Source organism: Bubalus bubalis, chromosome 2 (assembly GCF_019923935.1).
Source record: "Bubalus bubalis isolate 160015118507 breed Murrah chromosome 2, NDDB_SH_1, whole genome shotgun sequence".
Taxonomy (NCBI): Eukaryota; Metazoa; Chordata; class Mammalia; order Artiodactyla; family Bovidae; genus Bubalus; species Bubalus bubalis.
The window spans coordinates 132,688,942-132,706,375 of NC_059158.1; the positions used below are offsets into that span (position 1 = coordinate 132,688,942).

At 40.3% G+C, this 17,434-nt stretch overlaps 1 protein-coding gene across 1 annotated transcript; it reads right to left on the reverse strand.

Annotated features, from left to right (window-relative positions):
• Positions 1–708: 708 nt before the first annotated feature.
• Positions 709–13,968, reverse strand: CAVIN2 (caveolae associated protein 2). Its single transcript, XM_006079527.4, has 2 exons — positions 13,165–13,968; positions 709–3,113 (listed from the first exon to the last, which is right to left on the reverse strand). Exons 1-2 carry the CDS (start codon positions 13,594–13,596, stop codon positions 2,319–2,321), a joined length of 1,227 nt encoding a protein of 408 aa, XP_006079589.4. The 5' UTR covers positions 13,597–13,968; the 3' UTR covers positions 709–2,318.
• Positions 13,969–17,434: the final 3,466 nt, after the last annotated feature.

Consider the following 17,434-nt stretch of genomic DNA (forward strand, 5'->3'; position numbering starts at 1 on the left):
TACTCTCTCTAAATCGCTACAGTATGTATTTTCTGACATTCATCTCTCCTGATTCTCTGTTTTATTGATCAGGATTTTAATGCATCAAATGAGGAATACAGAATAAATGTCTGTCAATCAAATCCAAAAAGATACCTGAGTGCAGTTTTTCACTGACATGCAGATAGTTTCTAGGAACAAGTGACATAAGCATTTTTGAAAAGCAAATGTAAATATTGCATTAGCTCTGGATCTCCCAGCTCCTCAGCTGCAAGAAGTAACAGCAACTTATAAAGGTTAAACAGGCATGTTTAGGACCCTGAGTGAAATTAAGTCTTCAACCAACTGGATGGCATTGCAGAAAGCCAAGGTGTATCTCTGTGAATAAACTGAATGTACAGTTCAATACATACAGTTCAACACATTCATGTTTGCAGGGCTATTTGAGGTATTATAAGTCCTGGTACAAAATAATACAAATGCAGATAGAACTATCAAATTCATCAGCTGCTACAATAAATTCAGATGCTCTCCAGAGCTGGCAAGGTGATGTCAAGAAAGTTAAACTTGAAGAATGAGTCTTGGATTTCTAAATGAGATCAGGGAAAAAAGGAAGCAGAGTTAATAGATGAAATCAAGACTGAAACAACCAACATTATGGCCTATATTTTGAAGAGAGGTTAATAATCAGTTCTTTCTCCTTATTTTAAAATTGTTCTACCAAGAAACTGACATTGTTGGATGCTTTTTATTTTTTGGTTTATTTAGCCTTCTTCAACAGTTATTGTTAGTTCAACAATATAACATATGGGGTACATTATTGCAAAATAAGGACATAGCTGTATCAGTTATGCCATTAGTACATTTGTTAATACTCTTCCTTTCATAAGGCAAAGCACAGTTTGTTAACACTGTTTCAGATTATCTATATTTATAAGATTACTAATAGTGAGTGGTATATACTAAAGGTAGGAAATCTGCTCTCTGATATAACTGTCTTTAAACTATAATAGTTTTCTTAAAACATTACCATTTTGTAATTAAAAATAAAGCAATATTTTAGTATAATGTTAGGCAATAGTAATAACTACTCTGAGTAAATGTGCACATACACATAAACACTAGCATACTTTAAGAAGTTAGGAAACATATTAATATTCTGTGAAAATATATAAATAAAATATGACCTGGAATGAAATTACTGTTATGTACAAAAAAAGGAAAACTAGAATCCTCCCTTCCCAACCTGTTGATTCTAACAGCTTATAAACCTACATTACATCATTTGGAGTACAAGGATTATTTCAAATCTGGAAAATAATAAAGAATAGTATGATTCAACTTCCTAAGAAAAGCAGTATGTATTAAGTTTGAAGATTAATGTTCATTCCAATGTTAAAGAGACATTTTTTTGAATTTCTTTAGAGAGGTACTTGTAGTGTCTTTTATTAAGGAAAAATGCACCTTTAACATAGTAAAGTGTTTTTTACATTATTTGAAAATATTAGAAAATAAAAATATTGTGAAGATATAACATACTATTCCAACATATATGAGTTTCTTTAGTATTGTTATATAAGGAGTGAAATACTTGAACTAGTATTATATTTTACTTTTGAGCACATGCTTTTTTCTCTCTGTCTTCATTCTCTTTGGCATTCTTTGTTTCCTATTTCCCTATTTTCCAGCTTCCCTTTAGTTTTTTCTAATAGTCCTGGCTTTTCTACATATCTTACTTCATTAGCTGAATGTCTTTCAATTTCATTTCACCCTCATTTTCAATAAAGTGGTTTCTACTATGTGAATATGCAACTGAACTTTCTCTTCTAACCTTTTTCTTTTAGGAAAAGTGTTTTCTTTCTGAAATATAGTTATCTCTTTAGCTTAAATACATATGTATATTATATAATCACACACTTGAAGAATATAGATTCACAGAGTTCTATGGAAATTCAATATATTATTGATGCACTGTTCAGAAAGCTCATGGAATGACAGAAAATGAATCATATTTCATAATTAGTATCTTACATAGCCTCTGGTGATTCTGACTTAGCCGCATTGATCAGTGTTTTATGACTGCTCCATTTCTTCTTCTGGGCAGTCTTGAGGAACTACAGAAATGGAAGTCAAGGGTACATTGGAAGCATAGACCCTGACAGGCTGCCTTCATAGTAAATCTTGGTCACGGTGTGTGTGCCTATTGTGGAGCAAGTGATGACTGTCTAGACAGTAACATGGTGTGAGTGGGGAGTGCTGGAGATGTGCAGGAGTTTGCTTCTAGGCTCTGTTCACCCACCTAACTGAAAGCACAAGCTTGTTCACAGAGGGCTGTGCATTTAAGCAGTCTGGTCCACCTGGAGCACAGCTGGCTGCACTGGCTCCTCCTCCGACCGCTCTGCTTCATGGGAGGCTAGCACATAGTCTCCCTCATAGCGCACCTGCTGTGCCTGTTCCAGGACCACTGACTCCTCTTCTTCATCCTCCACAATAGTCAAGTCGACGTTGCTGTCCATGGCTGAGTCACTCCCTCTCGAGGCCACCGTCCCAGCATCTCCCTCCGTGCTCTTCCCTTCCACCAGGGCACTGGTGAGGGACGCTTCGGAAAGACCCTCTGCAAACGAGCTCTCCTCGTAGTCGTTGGCCATCTCACTGCTGGGCATGTCTTCTGATTTGGTCTCATTCTCTGCTGGGCTTTCTCCCTCTCGGACTTTCTTTCGCCCAAAAGTGAGAGGAGAGACCTTGAAAGGGGAGCTTTTCCCTGAGGATATTTTCTGGTGATTGGAAGTGAGAGATTTCTTAATCTTCTCTCTCCTCTCTACAGATACGATCTTTGTCCCCAGTTTGTTCATCTTCTTCTCAATGTTCTGGCGAGAAAATGCCTTTTTGAGGCTATCCACTTTCCGGAGACTGGATCTTTTTATTCTCTCTGCCCTGCTCTCTTCCATCTTTTCTTCTGCGCTGTCTTCCAGGGCCTCCTCGTCATGGGGCAATTCATCATCGGACGAGAGATCCACTGTGTGCAGAGTTTCCTCCAGGGACTTGTTTTCGTCAGCGTGCTCCCCCTCCTTCTCTTCCCCTGGGCTGGAAACTGGCTGTTTTGCAAACACACTGGCAGGGATCTCATTTTCTTCCTGAAAAGATGGGCAGTGTAGATTTCATGTTAAAACGCATATCACAAATAGTCCTGAACTGCTGTAATTTCTGTGTTATGTGTTTTTGGCATGACAGAAACCCAATGTCTGTGGCGTTAGCTTTCTAGAATATGAAGGGTTCATTCTAAACTGATCAAGTCATTCCACCTCAGGCTGGGTAAGGCCAAGGGTTGCCTGTTGGGAATATTATGAGGGCATCTGGCAAGGGCTCTATCAGTGACAGGCAGGGAGGGAAGTGGGCTGTGGTGCAGATAGACCAGGAAGCTGCCTAGATAAAGGAGCTAAAGTAAGTTACTGTGAACTCAGAAGGGCCTCTCTCTCCTACCCTCAGGCTCTATTCCTGCCAAAACCCACTGCAAAAGAGCCTGGAGGTCAAATTAGAAGATAAAAGTGAGGACTTCCCAGTTCTTGCCCCTGCCTCCATCTTTTCCTCAAATGTTAGACACCAACATTTGTTAGACACCAGGTTCTCTCCCCAAGTAGAAGTCAAAAGAAAAGGTATAGTCAACCTTCATATCTGTTTTTTTCTAATGGGGCTTCCCAGGTGGTACTAGAGGTAAAGAATCAGCTTGCTGATGCAGGAGACATAAGAGATGTGGGTTCGATCCCTGGGTGGGGAAGATCCCCTGGAGGAGAGCAAAGCAACCCACTCCAGTATTCTTGCCTGGAGATCCCAAGGATAGAGGAGCCTGGCGGGCTACAGTCCATAGGGTTGCAAGGTCAGACACAACTGAAGCGACTAAGCATGCATAATTTTTCTAATGACATAAATTTGGAGTCAAGGACGGAAGGTCCAGTCTTACTGGGGACCCAACTCATGAAACCTTGTGGTTTAGAAGGTCCTTTGTGAGCATTATAAGGAGAGGTGATATACTATGGCCTTCTGGAATCATCAGGGGGACACATGCTGCCAGGTATAGCTTATAAGCCTATCTGTCAAGTAGGACTTCCTTGGGCAAGAATACTTCAGCCCCTACCTAGAGTGAACAGAGAAACTCAGGAATCTGTTCCCCTCCCCTTATTCCCAGCACACCTCTTTTTCCAGCTTCTAGATGTATAAGGATCTGCCTCTCACTAGGCTGCAGGAGCAGAGCCTGAAAACTTGCCTCCAAAGTGCAAGGGAGATGGTTTTCCAGCATTGCAAAGCAAAGAGATTTGAATTCAGACAGCCTTGGGTCATACAGCAGAGGAATCCCTTTGATTTTTATACTTTTCTTTAAATATAGGACAATGAGAGCCAGCCAGCAAGGTGCCCTCACATTTTCACTGGGAGAAATGGCACTGTGGGCAGAACTCGTGGCAGGAGGCCTGAGTCTCAATCCTTGCTGCACTGTACAGTGGCTGGGAGGCCTTCAGCAAATAGCTTAATCTCCATGGGTCTCAGTTTCTTCCAAATGTGAGCAAGGGGATTTGACCTAGATTAGCAGCTTTCAGACTGCATTCCCAAGTGTGTGAGGGGTTCTGCAAGAATACTGAGGTGGGCCAGGCTCCAGAGCCCACTGCCAGCCGGGTTTGCAAGCTGAGTCTCAGTGTTACCTATTATATTGTGGACTGTCCAGTATACTTTCAGTTTGAAAAATAACTGGCTTAGTGAATTTATAAGTCCATGTGGGCGCTAAACTTCTTGCAAAATTTATGTTAATGGTAAGAACTTTCCTTCCCATTTGGCAATTTTGATTGACTCAAAAGTCAATAAAACTGGGGTTATGATCACAAATATGTTCTATGGGTGTATACCTTTAACTTCTCCCTACAAAGACTAAGTGAACTATGTTTTAATCTACAGAAAATAAAAAATCCCTCTCCTTATTAACCACCAAGTAGTATAATTTCATTACTCTCCAAAAAGATACAGCTCCATGTCTCCCCCTTACACACACATACTCATAACAGAGTCCTTTCCATGCATTGGTTAGAAACAAAGTTTTGGGTAGAGCAGAAAGTGGGGCATCTGGTTGAAGAGGCTCCCCGGTAGAATGAAGAAATCACAAACTCTGTTCCCCAGAGCTTTCTCCACACTCTCCCATTTTGAATATCACAGAATGTGTCAGAAACACGGTATAATAAAGTAAAAAACTGGAAGGCGCTCGGGATTCCCATGAGTCGTTTATAACATGGACCTTTATAGAGAGCAGCTCTGCCATGTTACAAGTCTCGATTTGTCTCTTTCTCGTTGATGTGTATTCCCTGAGAGGGTGGAAACTTTTGTCTTTTGTTCACGGTTATGCCTCAGCGACTAGAGTAGTGCCTAACAGCTAGCAGCTATCTGTTGAATGAGTGTGTGTTGGGTGAGGAGGCTTCCTAAGAGAGCACTGAGGATGGAGCTTACCCTTCTGTCGGACACTATGAAAGAATGGACTTAGCTCTGTGTCTGGAAGGACGTTTGCTGACTGCTGCTGCCACTGGGAAGAGAAGAACCAGGCCTATGGGGCTCAATGGTTTTCATTTTTAAGGAAGGATTTTATTCTCAGTGGATGAGTAGCAGACTACAGAAATAGCTAGGGCTCTGATACTTAGTCCAGAAGCAAAATTACTTCTGGGATTTGACAAGAGGGTTGGGAAGGTTTGACAGGAGTTACTTCCAGGAAAGGAAGAAACCAAGAGCTCAGTGAAATGTTATTAAATGTCCTTAGTGAAGAAGGCAGAAAGTCAGGTGGAAAACTGTAAAAATAAACCTTGGTTACTAGATAAGAAGTACATTTCGTGTAGTATAATCTCAGGGTAATCAAAAGATTTCTCTGATAACTTCCCTTTCTTCAACCTCCATAAAAGATGGACAAATTAATTGTACTTCTAAAAGACTTAAACTAATAATATTTCATTTTTAATACAGTATAAATTTTATGGTCAAAAAAGCACAGTTAACTGTTGAGTCTTAGACTTTTGTCTCACTTATTGGGTGTCCTTTGAGGACAGGTTTGGGAAAAGTCCATTATCAGGTGAATCAGAAGTCATCTGTTGGTGGATCACACTGCATGCATGAGGGCAGTTGAGGAAAGGTGGGAAACCCAATTGAATTCTTTCATACAATGCTGGGGAAATTTGTACAAGAACTCTTTGATGCCAACTATGAAAGTAAACCTAGCAGATACAGACATAATCCAGAATGAGTTGGATGTGTCTTTATGCAACTGGAAACAAGTGAGATATGTCTTCTTGGCCAACTGCTATGCTTCTGTTGTCATCTTAATTACTCAAGCAGTATTTTGTGTTATGTCTACTGGACACTGTTTATTTTATGACTTCTTATAGTTCTATTCTGAAGGTCAGTCCTTTCCTTTCACACAGGAATTTGTGAACATCTAAGTACATTAGGTCTTACACTTCCATAATGTTTGTTTAGAAGCCAAAGAATGCTAACACTCTTCAAAATCTCTATGCTTTAATAAAATATATAGATGTATTTGACTATCAAGTAACTGTTAGAGTGGTGGAAATTCAACTTGAACTACAGACAGTGGCTCCTCTGTAATTGCATTGTTCCCCAGGTGTCCAGTCTTACCCGCTCACCTGTCTTTGTTTAGTCCCTAACATACATACCTCATGGAAACACGTGATATTTCACCTGCCTATGGGTGAGGTGATACTTCTCCCTTCAGACTCCTGCTGTAATGTTTTTAACCTATTTTCTCTTAAATATTCTAAGATTGATGGCTCTTTCAAGGGAGAGGATCAAATATCATCCTCAATTCTGTCAAGGTTTAACTATGCTAGTTACCTATATATTCACTTAGGGTTTGTAACTTCTTAATATGGCATTAAGAATCTGTTATGGGTTGTGTGGCTTCCATGGGTAGTTCTTCCCAGTAGAGGCCTCCAGTAGCAGTTGACTGTTTGCCTTGCAGATTTATTTGCGAAAAGGTATGTAGCCCCACAGATGCAGCTGCTCCTGGTTCTGACCTTTTAAAGGACCATGTAAAAGTGAAAAGTGTTAGTTGCTCAGTTGTGTTCGACTCTTTGTGATCCCATGGACTGTAGCCCACCAGGTTCCTCTGTCTATAGAATTCTCCTGATAGGCATGCTGGAATGGGCCATCATTCAGTACACTTCTAACATATATGAATATTAATATTATTTGAATGTTTTCATGCTTATACCGTGAAAGAGAAAAGGAGTGAAAAGAACTCTTGAGAAGCGGTATTTCTCCTTGCAGTTTCTCTTGTTTGCTGTTCATATTAATTCTTGTTAACTAATAGTCTCCATCTTGTATGTAGATATCAACACAGAGAAACTGGAAAACATGCTGGGAATTTCTTGGGTTGATGCTCATGGAAGCAAAGCCTCTTTGCACATAAAAAATAGATACACAACATTAAAGGAGAAGATTCTATGACTAGCCTTAGAAAAGGAAGCCTACAGTGTCAAAGCTTGAATAGGCAGTTTGCTCTCCTGTCACTAACTTATCATTCTCATTGTTAGGAAACAACAAAGGTGGTTACATTCCCACAGGGATGTGGTGGCATCCTGGAAGGATATGAGGACCATAAATTTGTGTCCATGGAATATTTTATCCAATAATCTATAAATACTAGTTATTAAAATGGAACCATGCCCACCTGACATTCTGATTTATAGGTCTCTTTTACACATTGATGGTTTTTCTCCGATTTGTGTTTCTGGAGGTATAGATTGCCAAGTGGATAAAGCCATTGATTAGAACTGCACCCCTAAGGCAGCTGTCAGTGGAATCAGCAAGTCATAAGAATAAAATGCATTGGTTATAATCCCTGAGCAGTCTTTCACATTCTCGAGGATTTAAAAGTTTCATTATTTTTCAGTGTTATCAAGGGTTCAATTCTTTTTTAAGATCACACTGGTTAGGTGTTCTTTGTTGTACACAAAAACCCACAAAACAAAAAACAAATCACACTGAATTATTTAAAAGCTCTTGTAGAAAACCAGTAAACATGAACTTTGCCATAATGAGATTATAGTATTTGTTTTCACTCATTTCATAATTCAACTATAATTTATATTATTAATCAAATGAAACCTTGCTAGTCACTTTGTTTCTGAGGGCCTCTGCTCCTTTGATATAAAATGATGTTAAACTAAATGATTATTGAGGTGCTGGTGGCTCAGATGGTAAAACGTCTGCCCTCAATGCGGGAGACCCGGGTTCGGTCCCTGGGTTGGGAAAATCCCCTGGGGAAGGAAATGGCAACCCACTGCAGTACTCTTGGCTAGAAAATTTCATGGATGGAGGAGTCTGGTGGGCTACAGTCCATAGGGTTGCGAAGTGTTGGACATGACTGAGCTACTTCACTTTCTACCTCTAAAATACTTGATTCTGTGATATTAACTTAAATCTCATAAAAAACTTGTTAACAGATTGCAAAAGTGATCTCACAGGTACAAATGCCAAACTTTTTTTTTTTTTTCATTCAAGAATCAAAACTGTAGGACCTGAGTTGCACTGGAGAACATTTATTATTTGTTCAAATAGATACAGATTACAAAACAACAGAGGGGGCAACATTTACTTGGAAGCCTTGCATCTGAGAATCTAGACTTTTAATATATGAGAGACGTAATGATTTTTTTGAAGAAATACTGACAACAATCAGTTATTTGTTTAAAATGCCCGAGACAATGCTGGCATTCAGTAAGTGTAAATTATAACATAAAAACTAGTATTTTGTTTATCTCCTCAACTATAGGTCACTGGATAATTAGCATATCAAAACCAAATCCCCTTATTGGAATATTAATCAATGTGATATAAACATCGTGAGTTGTCATATAAATGTGGCTTTGATTACCTATATGCTCATTTCTTCTAAGTCTGTACTAAATTAATGGTTTTCAGAACAGTGGCTTTGGATGAAGTATAGTCTATAAAAAAATCAATTAAAATAGTCTGAAGATGTTATAATTTTAGCACCTTTCTAAAATTCTGTTCTTATCAAAGGAACCCAAATGATGAATATTTGAACACATTTATAGGCTTGATTCTCCATGAATATAGTCATAGTAAATATCTAACTTCTACTCTTTTCACCCAATTTCACAATTTTATGTGGATGAAAGTGTAAACTGTTCATGAGTACTCTCATTTTTTCCCTGGATTTGAAATCATTCCCAGACTGCTTTTTCAAATAATCATTACTAGAACTTTAAGAGGCCTTAAGTGAGTATCACACCCTCAGGGCCAGTTACTGTGAAATTCTAGTCTCTTCAATCAACAGAGAAAATTTCCTCTTAACAGTAAATTCACTGATTTTCTGTACAGATTTAATTTTTAGTAAAAGATACCTATGCACGTACAAGCAAAGTATTAGCCTTATTAGTCTTTAGCATTTGCTTTATGATCAGCAACCCCAGTGAGTCTTATTTCATTTATACTGGCTTCTGTCACAGTATTTTGAATTCAAACATAGATCTTAAGCTATTATTTTTAAAAAATATAAAAAGGGAAGCTGCTAAATTTAACAGGAATTTTACAGTTTATTTTATTGCTCAAAAGGAGATGAATTTTCTCCAGTTTTAGATTCTACTGGTTATAATTTGAAGTAATTGTTAATGCATGAGAGGCTTAACAGCTACAACAATGTTGTAAGTTCAACAGACTTAAATGACTTTTTAAATAGGAAAAATTTCAGAATTAAAAAAGAAATGCTAATATATAAGTACCTAGTAGATCAACAAATCAACCAACCAAAAGGCACCAGCAGATTTTAGACAACACAACAGGACTTCACAAACTGGAAACATAATCTTCTAAACACTACAAGACTGAATGTGTTCTGGTCAGATGACAGATTTTCTTCCTTCACTCTTGCTTTTACATTAATTTTTTTTTTTTTGTCTGAAACCAGAAAACCAATGGATTAATAGGGAAAGTCTAGCATAGGGGTCAAGTAGACCAAAAGTGACAAACAATTTCAAGACCCGAAGTGGTGCCCGGTACAGTCTCTGCCCTCCTCACTCTTCAGGTCTAGAAAGTATCTACCCTACACCCCAGCACAGTGAAGACTGTGCAGCTACTAGAAGGGTGTATGCAGAGTAGGCCCTCTGGACAGAGGCCTGTGCTCTTAAAGGCTTTTGCTTTCTTTTGCTCTGGTGGTAACTGATTTCACCAAGGCAGTTGTTATACAATGTATGGCAAGAAGTGGGAGTGAGTAAATGAATGTGTGTGTGTATGTAGCTTTTAATAAATAGCACATAAAAAAGCAAAAGCATAGCTGTTTGCAGATCCTAGTAGGGTGGGATCAGTTTTTTACTAAAAAGCCATATTTCTAACCAGCACAAGTATAGCCACCACTCCATGCAAATGAATTTCAGGTCCACCCAGGAAGAGCTTCTATTCTTTGAGCTCTTACACCATGACAGTTACTAACCATTTTGAATATGTTAATCCACTTATTTCTCACCCTATGAGAAAGAGATGTGGGAAGAAACATTAATATTTAAGAGCACACATTTTGGAATCAATTAAATATGAGGTTAAATTCCAGCTTCACCACTGCTTACTAAATAACTTCAGACAAGATGTAAGCATCTCTGAATCTCAGCATCCTCATCTGTAAATTGGGGCAACTGAGATAAACGACAGAAAGATGCTTAGCAGATTCTGCAGGGCTTATTAAGAGCTCAAAATACTTTTGATCTTATTAATATATTCAAATATTAATAAGATGTATAGATGAGGGAAAAGCTAGAAAATGTGCATAAGAGGACATAATTGATCAGCAGTGAAACTAGGAATTGAAACAGTGTCTGTATGACAAAATGTATGTTTTTTCAACCCCCATACTGGACCACTCTATAACACAACTTATTATTATATCCATTGGCATAATGAATATAGTAATATAAGAACTGTAATGGATATAATAATTTACTACTCTAAAACCCCCTACTTAAAAATAGTCCAGAAAGAGGAAGTTTCCCATTGAAGGACCTCACTTGTATTTGTTTTTTCAACAAATTTGCAGTCAGTCAGTTTGCAGTGAGTATCCTGATAGTTAATATTTCTGATATACTTTAGGCTAATAAAAGATCTTACATGACTTAAAAAAGATCCAGTTCCTTGCCTCTAATCATTTGTCTCCTAAACTGTTCTTTAGAAAATGTCCTTGAGGGCTGTTTGCTAAGAGGCTCTGAATGGAGCCGAACACACTGCTTTGGATTCTTGTAGCCTCTACAATGGTCTTAAGCCCATTTCACCTTATCCTCACTATATGGAGAATTCCTATAATTTCTGGCAGCAATTTCACACCTGTCAATCCACTGTGACAAAAAGACCATGGCAGGGCTTCACCAGCAGGACATGTCTTTAAGTTTCCAACAGTTGTTTTTTTTTTTTTCAAATGTTATATTTACAGTTCCCTTGAAATTTTTAGTTACTTATCTTCCCCCATCCCTCCCTCCAGCACCCACAGAACATCCGTGGCAAAACAAAACAAAAACTGATCCCAGCATATTGTGATTTCCTTTACTAGATAAATAATTTCTTGTTTTTCCTCCTTCACTGAGGGATAGGACAAGAGATAATCTCTCTGATTCATACTGGAAGGAGGGAAATTTCCTTTGATGACTCAGATTTAAACAGGTCTGTACATGTTTGGTTTTGTTTGGAGATCAGTATTTAATTTAGAAATGCCTTGAGAGTTGAGATTTATAATATCTTTTAGACTAATAATATAGGGATCTTGTATGTCTTGGGAAAGGCGCAGTTACCATATCTCTCTTCAGTTCATCTGGTGCATGAAAAGCTATTTCATTTGCATTAAACGCTAAAAAATTTCCAGACTGCAAAAGCCTGCAAGGTATAGGAGGACATCAGCTGCCTGAAGCTTTATAACATCAAGTGTAGTTTAGGGAGGACAAAAAGCAGCGAGATGAGCCTTCCCTTTTATGGAGGAAGGGGGCTTAGGTTCTGACTTGGCAGAGCAGATTCATTTAGAAAAAGAAGGCTCCCTCGGTTTAAATTCCAGTTTCTAAATCTCTTTGGGGAGATGAAGGCTCTTCTTGTGTGCCTTTCACAATCAAACAGTTGGTTATAGCCTCTCCCCTCCATGGCTTTGAAATCCTCTCCTATTCACATGGTCACAACCAGACAGCCCTGGGGCAGGGATGGCAGTTGCTTCCTGGGCTCTGCACTGGCTGGGTTCCACCGGGCGGAAGGGCTTCTAGCATTAGGCAGGGCTGCCCTTGGATTGACAAATGCCCGCTACTTGGCAGAACAACAGCCCCACGCAACCTCCCTGTCCCCAAATAGCCTTTTGCTACATTAATTGCATCATTGAGGCATTAAAAAAATTAAGTGGCCGTTTTATTCCAAGGCAACCATTTGAAGAAGAAAATATTCTTGTCTAGCCTTTGTAACTATTTTACTTTACAGTTATGGTCTGAGTAATGACAAGCATATCTAGCATGTGTGTAGTTATGCTGTATAGTTTTAGTGCATTGTTTGCTAGAAAAGAGCGCAAGATTACTTTGACCAAAAGTCATAATAGGAAGAGGCTAGTTCATTTCTAATGGAATCAGTCATCAGTACTTAGTTCCCCAAACACTGGTGACCTTTGGACAAAGGGATGCTTTAAAAAGTTATAAATTTGACTTGTTGCTTAAAAAAACAACTTACACGATTCCCTCATTTCCACAAAGAGTTAATAAATAGCCGCTGAATTAATTTGCCCTGTCCAACTAACAGCTGCAGTCAGAGCCCCACGTTCACAATGCAGAGAGACAAATGAATTTGACTAGGGTGCCTGCACCTGCTCACCTTCCCAACCTGTACGGAGTGCATCCACGTGCTCTTGACAAATGACTCCACCCTGCTAACTCATGAGGCACCGGCCTTGGGTTCAGGCTGTGATCCGGGAAATTCCCACCCTCCGTGTGCAGACTTCACAGGCGCCTGCACAAGGCAGAGAGGACAATGCCTTGTGTATGTGTGTGCATGTGTGTGTGTGTGATCTCTGACAGGCAGGACAGATGTACAAATGGCTGGGAGAGCCAGGCAACCTGAGATCTTGGATGCCGAGGAGGCCCAGCTGGGTGAGAGGAGAGCAGGGGCACTGACCTGGAAGATGAGCACTTTGAAGTGGTTGCGCCTGAGGAGCTGGGCGTGGTTGTTCTCCAGCCGCTTCACCTGCGCGCTCTGCCTCTCCATGCGCTCCTTGACAGCACGCGTGTGCGCGCTAACCTTGCGCGACTTCTCCAGCAGCTTGCTCACCGTGTTGCTGGTGGAGGCCTGGTACTTGGAGAGCTTGGTGAGGTCGTTCTGGATACCCTTCACCGAGCCCTCCAGGCTGATTTGCCGCTGCTCCATCTTATGCTGGTTCTCCTGCACGGCATCGAGCATGTTCACCAGTTTGTCCAGGAGCGTGAGCACCGTGACAGCGTTCACCTGCGAGTTGTCCCGGATGGCTTCCTCCGTGCTCCCCAGATGCAGGCTGGGGCTCGGCGTGGAGGACGGCACCGGACTGGAGCTGGCCGCCTTCTCCGGCTGCATGTTGGGACCTGGGTGCTGGAACTTTTCAGCTTGTACAGCGTCCTCCCCTATGGCTGCTGCGCAGATGGGCACTTTCCTCTGGCCCCGGTGAGAAGGACTGGTGGTTAGGGGTTGCCTAGCCTCGCGCTCTGGTTTGAGCTCGGAGCACCGCTCTCTAGGACTGGCAGAGGTTCAGAAAGTCAACAACTGGCTACACTGATCAGGGGAATCGCATTCCAGCTGCTCTTAAAAGACCTACTCCACCCAGTGGGAGGCGAAGGATACAGAACTGAGAACCACTCAGGGTTCAGAGGCATGTACACAGCTTCCTAATTGCGTTCTCCTTGGCACAGGGCACTTTCCTGCAGGTTTAGTTTTCCTTTCCTGTGCCTCTTCCTTTTTAAGAATAAGTTCAATGTCATATTTCACTCCTGACTTCATCTAGAGGCGGAGAGAAACATGCTAATTTGGCCCAGGGCCACAGCCTCCAATTGGCTAAAGCTAGTAAACTTTTCTCTGGCAGCTATGCTACGTATGCTGCAGAGGCCTGTTTTTTTTTTTTTCCCCCCTGGATACAAGTTATTGTAATGGAAAGTATTGTTTGCCTTTGCCCTGGAACAGACCGATGGGCTTCAGAATGCCTGGTGTCCACTGAAAGAGGCCAAATTTAAAGGGTACTTGCAGTCAAGCCCGTAGTATTGGTTTTTAATTTTCAAAGGGATAGAAGTAACTGATAATGACAAGAAGAACAGCCCAGTTCTTACTCTTGTAATTGGAGATGCAAGATAAAATGAAAGAGACTGAAATTCAGGCATGTTAAAACATCAAATCCTGTTATGGACAGTTATCATGTAATATAGATGGGAACTTTTTGAATAACTACTTTAAACAGTTTCTAAGGCACTGGCAACCCACTCCAGTACTCTTGCCTGGAGAATCCCACGGCCGGAGGAGCCTGGTAAGCTGCCCTCCATGGGGTGGTTAAGAGTTGGACATGACTGAGTGACTTCACTTTCACTTTTCTCCTTCATGCATTGGAGAAGGAAATGGCAACCCACTCCAGTGTTCTTGCCTGGAGAATCCCAGGGACTGGGGAGCCTGGTGGGCTGCCGTCTCTGGGGTCGCACAGAGTCGGGCAGGACTGAAGCGACTTAGCAGCAGCAGCATCAGAAGTAAAATTGAAACAGGAAAAGCCAAATAAAAAAGGTGTGATCTGTTTAAGAACCTACCATGCTGATTTATTGTAACTAATTTTGAATCAGGGCGGAGAGGTTTTCTCAAACGCCCACCTCTGCAAGGCATTTATTGACATGTGCCCAGAAGTATGACTCTCAGGCAGGTTGAGTTGGAGTTTCTGAAGTGCTTCTAATGTTTGACATTTCCAAATTCCTGCTCAGTGAAGTGGCACACCTGTTCTGAAAAGTGGCCCTGCTCAGCTGAGCCCTTGGGACATGGGGCTTATTTCCTGAAACGACTTTACATGCTTGAATTGGTTTTAAATGTATCCAGCATTTGAAAGAGCTTTAGCAGAAAGTTTGTAATAGGCCTTCTATGAACAGTTTTGAGAACAAATGCCAACTGATTTTGGGTCAGGGATTGATAATGGATAAAGTGCCATTCTTCAATGGCAGCATCTACATGTGAGCCAGTCAGTCAGTAGGTCATTCATTGTCACATTTATTGAACACTTGAGTTTACACTATCTGCTCAGTTCTTTGCTTGGTGAACTGTCTAGAGAATACTCATAAAGTGTGGTCTAAGACCCTGGCCTCAGTGCATATGCCTGCTAATTAGGGAGAGGAATCAAAGATTTTACAGAGGCCCCCAGTTTTCTTCAGATAATTGGTACCCCCCCAAACCCACTTAAATTGAATCTTTTAAAAATAGGAAAAAAGTAAAAGTATTTCATTGAGACATTATCTTTAAAAAATGTAAGAAAATTATTAAAATTGATTTACCTTACATTTAACAAAATGTAGTTGGTCCATGATGTGTTAAATATTAGAACAAAAGCTGAATCAAGTGTTGATTTTGAGAAGCATAATTTTCTAACAAAATTATATGGTATCATGACACAATGTCCTTTTTACATTTGACTTCTGTGGGCAAATCATAAAGAGGGTCATTATTGCAAAAATATTTGAGGGCTTCATCAATTTTCCAAGAGCCTCTCTTGAATTTTGACATTCTAATCATTCCCTTTTGAGGCACTTACTGTGCCATCATCTGTGGGAATTTTTTTCTTCTTCAAATGTTAACTATTCCAGCTGCTGATTCTCATTTCCCAGAAGAGTTGCCCACAATTCAAGGGCTTCTCTAATGTTACCTTCATCAACTTCATGATTTCTTAACATGTTTTGAAAGATTTGCAATTTCATGCTATAATCACTTTGCCCTGATTTTGCCTTGATTTGCACTGATTTTGCATTGCATTGTTGGAGACTGTATAATCAGTTAGATGAATAGAGACATTAAAGACATGGAATGAGATGGGAAATGGAGAGAGGCTAGTTGTTAAACAGGAAAAAAGGTTTGCAGGTGGCTTATTTATTTTTTAAAATTAATTTTGAATAACACAAGTAACAGTTGTCTATTGCTGTGGAAGAAACCAGCCTGAAATTCAGTGGCTGAAAACAACCATCATGTGTTTTCTTTACTCATGATTCTGGAATTGGCTAGGCAGGGCTCAGATGGAATGGGTTATCTCTATTAGACATATTCACCTAGGAATCTGAGATGCTCTCAGTCTCATGTCTGGCTCCTTAACTGAGATGAATGGAATTCTGGGATTTCTCTGTTTTCTATCCTGCTCTCAGTCTCATGTCTGGCTCCTTAACTGAGATGAATGGAATTCTGGGATTTCTCTGTCTTCTATCCTTAAGCCTCCAGGGACTCTCCCTCTGATCTCTTTAGTAGAGAACCGGGTTCCCAAGCAGTGGAAGCAAAAGCTGCAGGATCTCTTAAAGCTAAGCTCTGAAACTCTGTCCCCTTGTCACTTTCTTCACATTCTGTTGGTCAGAGCAGGTCAGTCAGTTTCAAGGGGACAGGAAATAGGCTTCACTTCTTTAGGGGAGGAGCAGCCAAGTCCTGTGATACAGGTTGAGCAGCATGACGAAGATTGTTGTAACCATCTTTGGAGACAGTCTGCCTCAGCATGAATATACTTTTTCTTTCAAGAAACTATTACAGATAAAACCAAAGGCCCTATTAGTCACCACTTTTGTTTCATTTCCTTTTGCCTTTTGTCAGAAATAATTATTTTTATGGATTTGGAGTGAATGATTGAAAATTATAGGTGATCAGTTCTGTAGTGGGCTTCTCAGGCATCTTGGCGGTAAAGAATCCGCCTGCCAAGCAGATGTGGGTTTGATCCCTGGGTCATGAAGATCCCCTGGAGAAAGGAAATGGCAACCCACTCCGGTATTCTTGCCTGGAGAATCCATGGGCAAGAAGCCTGGGGGGCTACAGTCCTTGGGGTCGCAAAGAATCAGACACGATTTGGTGAGTAAAACAATAGATTCATTAGTGACTAGTTTCATGTTATGATGTAATTTGCTGTGCTGCCCAACTGTATAATCACAGGATCCATGAGGAGCTGTTTAATAATACAATGGGAACCTGTCCTGTACTAGATAGCATATGACTAAGTAATAGTGTGTGACATAAATTCTAAGGGCGTTAAGAGTTTATACAAGAAGAAAGCAAACTCAATAAAAGAAAGCACTGTTGGTGAGTTAGAATTTGAAGAAACCCTGAGCAGATACAGTCACTTTCTACCTGATCTTAAGCCCTATTTCTGTCTGAGAGAGATTAGTGAAATTCAGCAATCAATTCTTAAGAGAAATTTTTGAAATATTAA

What these genes read in the sequence shown, in the direction of transcription:
- CAVIN2 (XM_006079527.4), bottom strand. Translation starts at nt 13,596, where the DNA reads ATGCAGCCGGAGAAGGCGGCCAGCTCCAGTCCGGTGCCGTCCTCCACG. An exon ending in TCAAAGTGCTCATCTTCCAG is followed by an intron (nt 3,114 to 13,164) that starts GTCAGTGCCCCT and finishes CCATCTTTTCAG; the next exon opens with GAAGAAAATGAGATCCCTGC.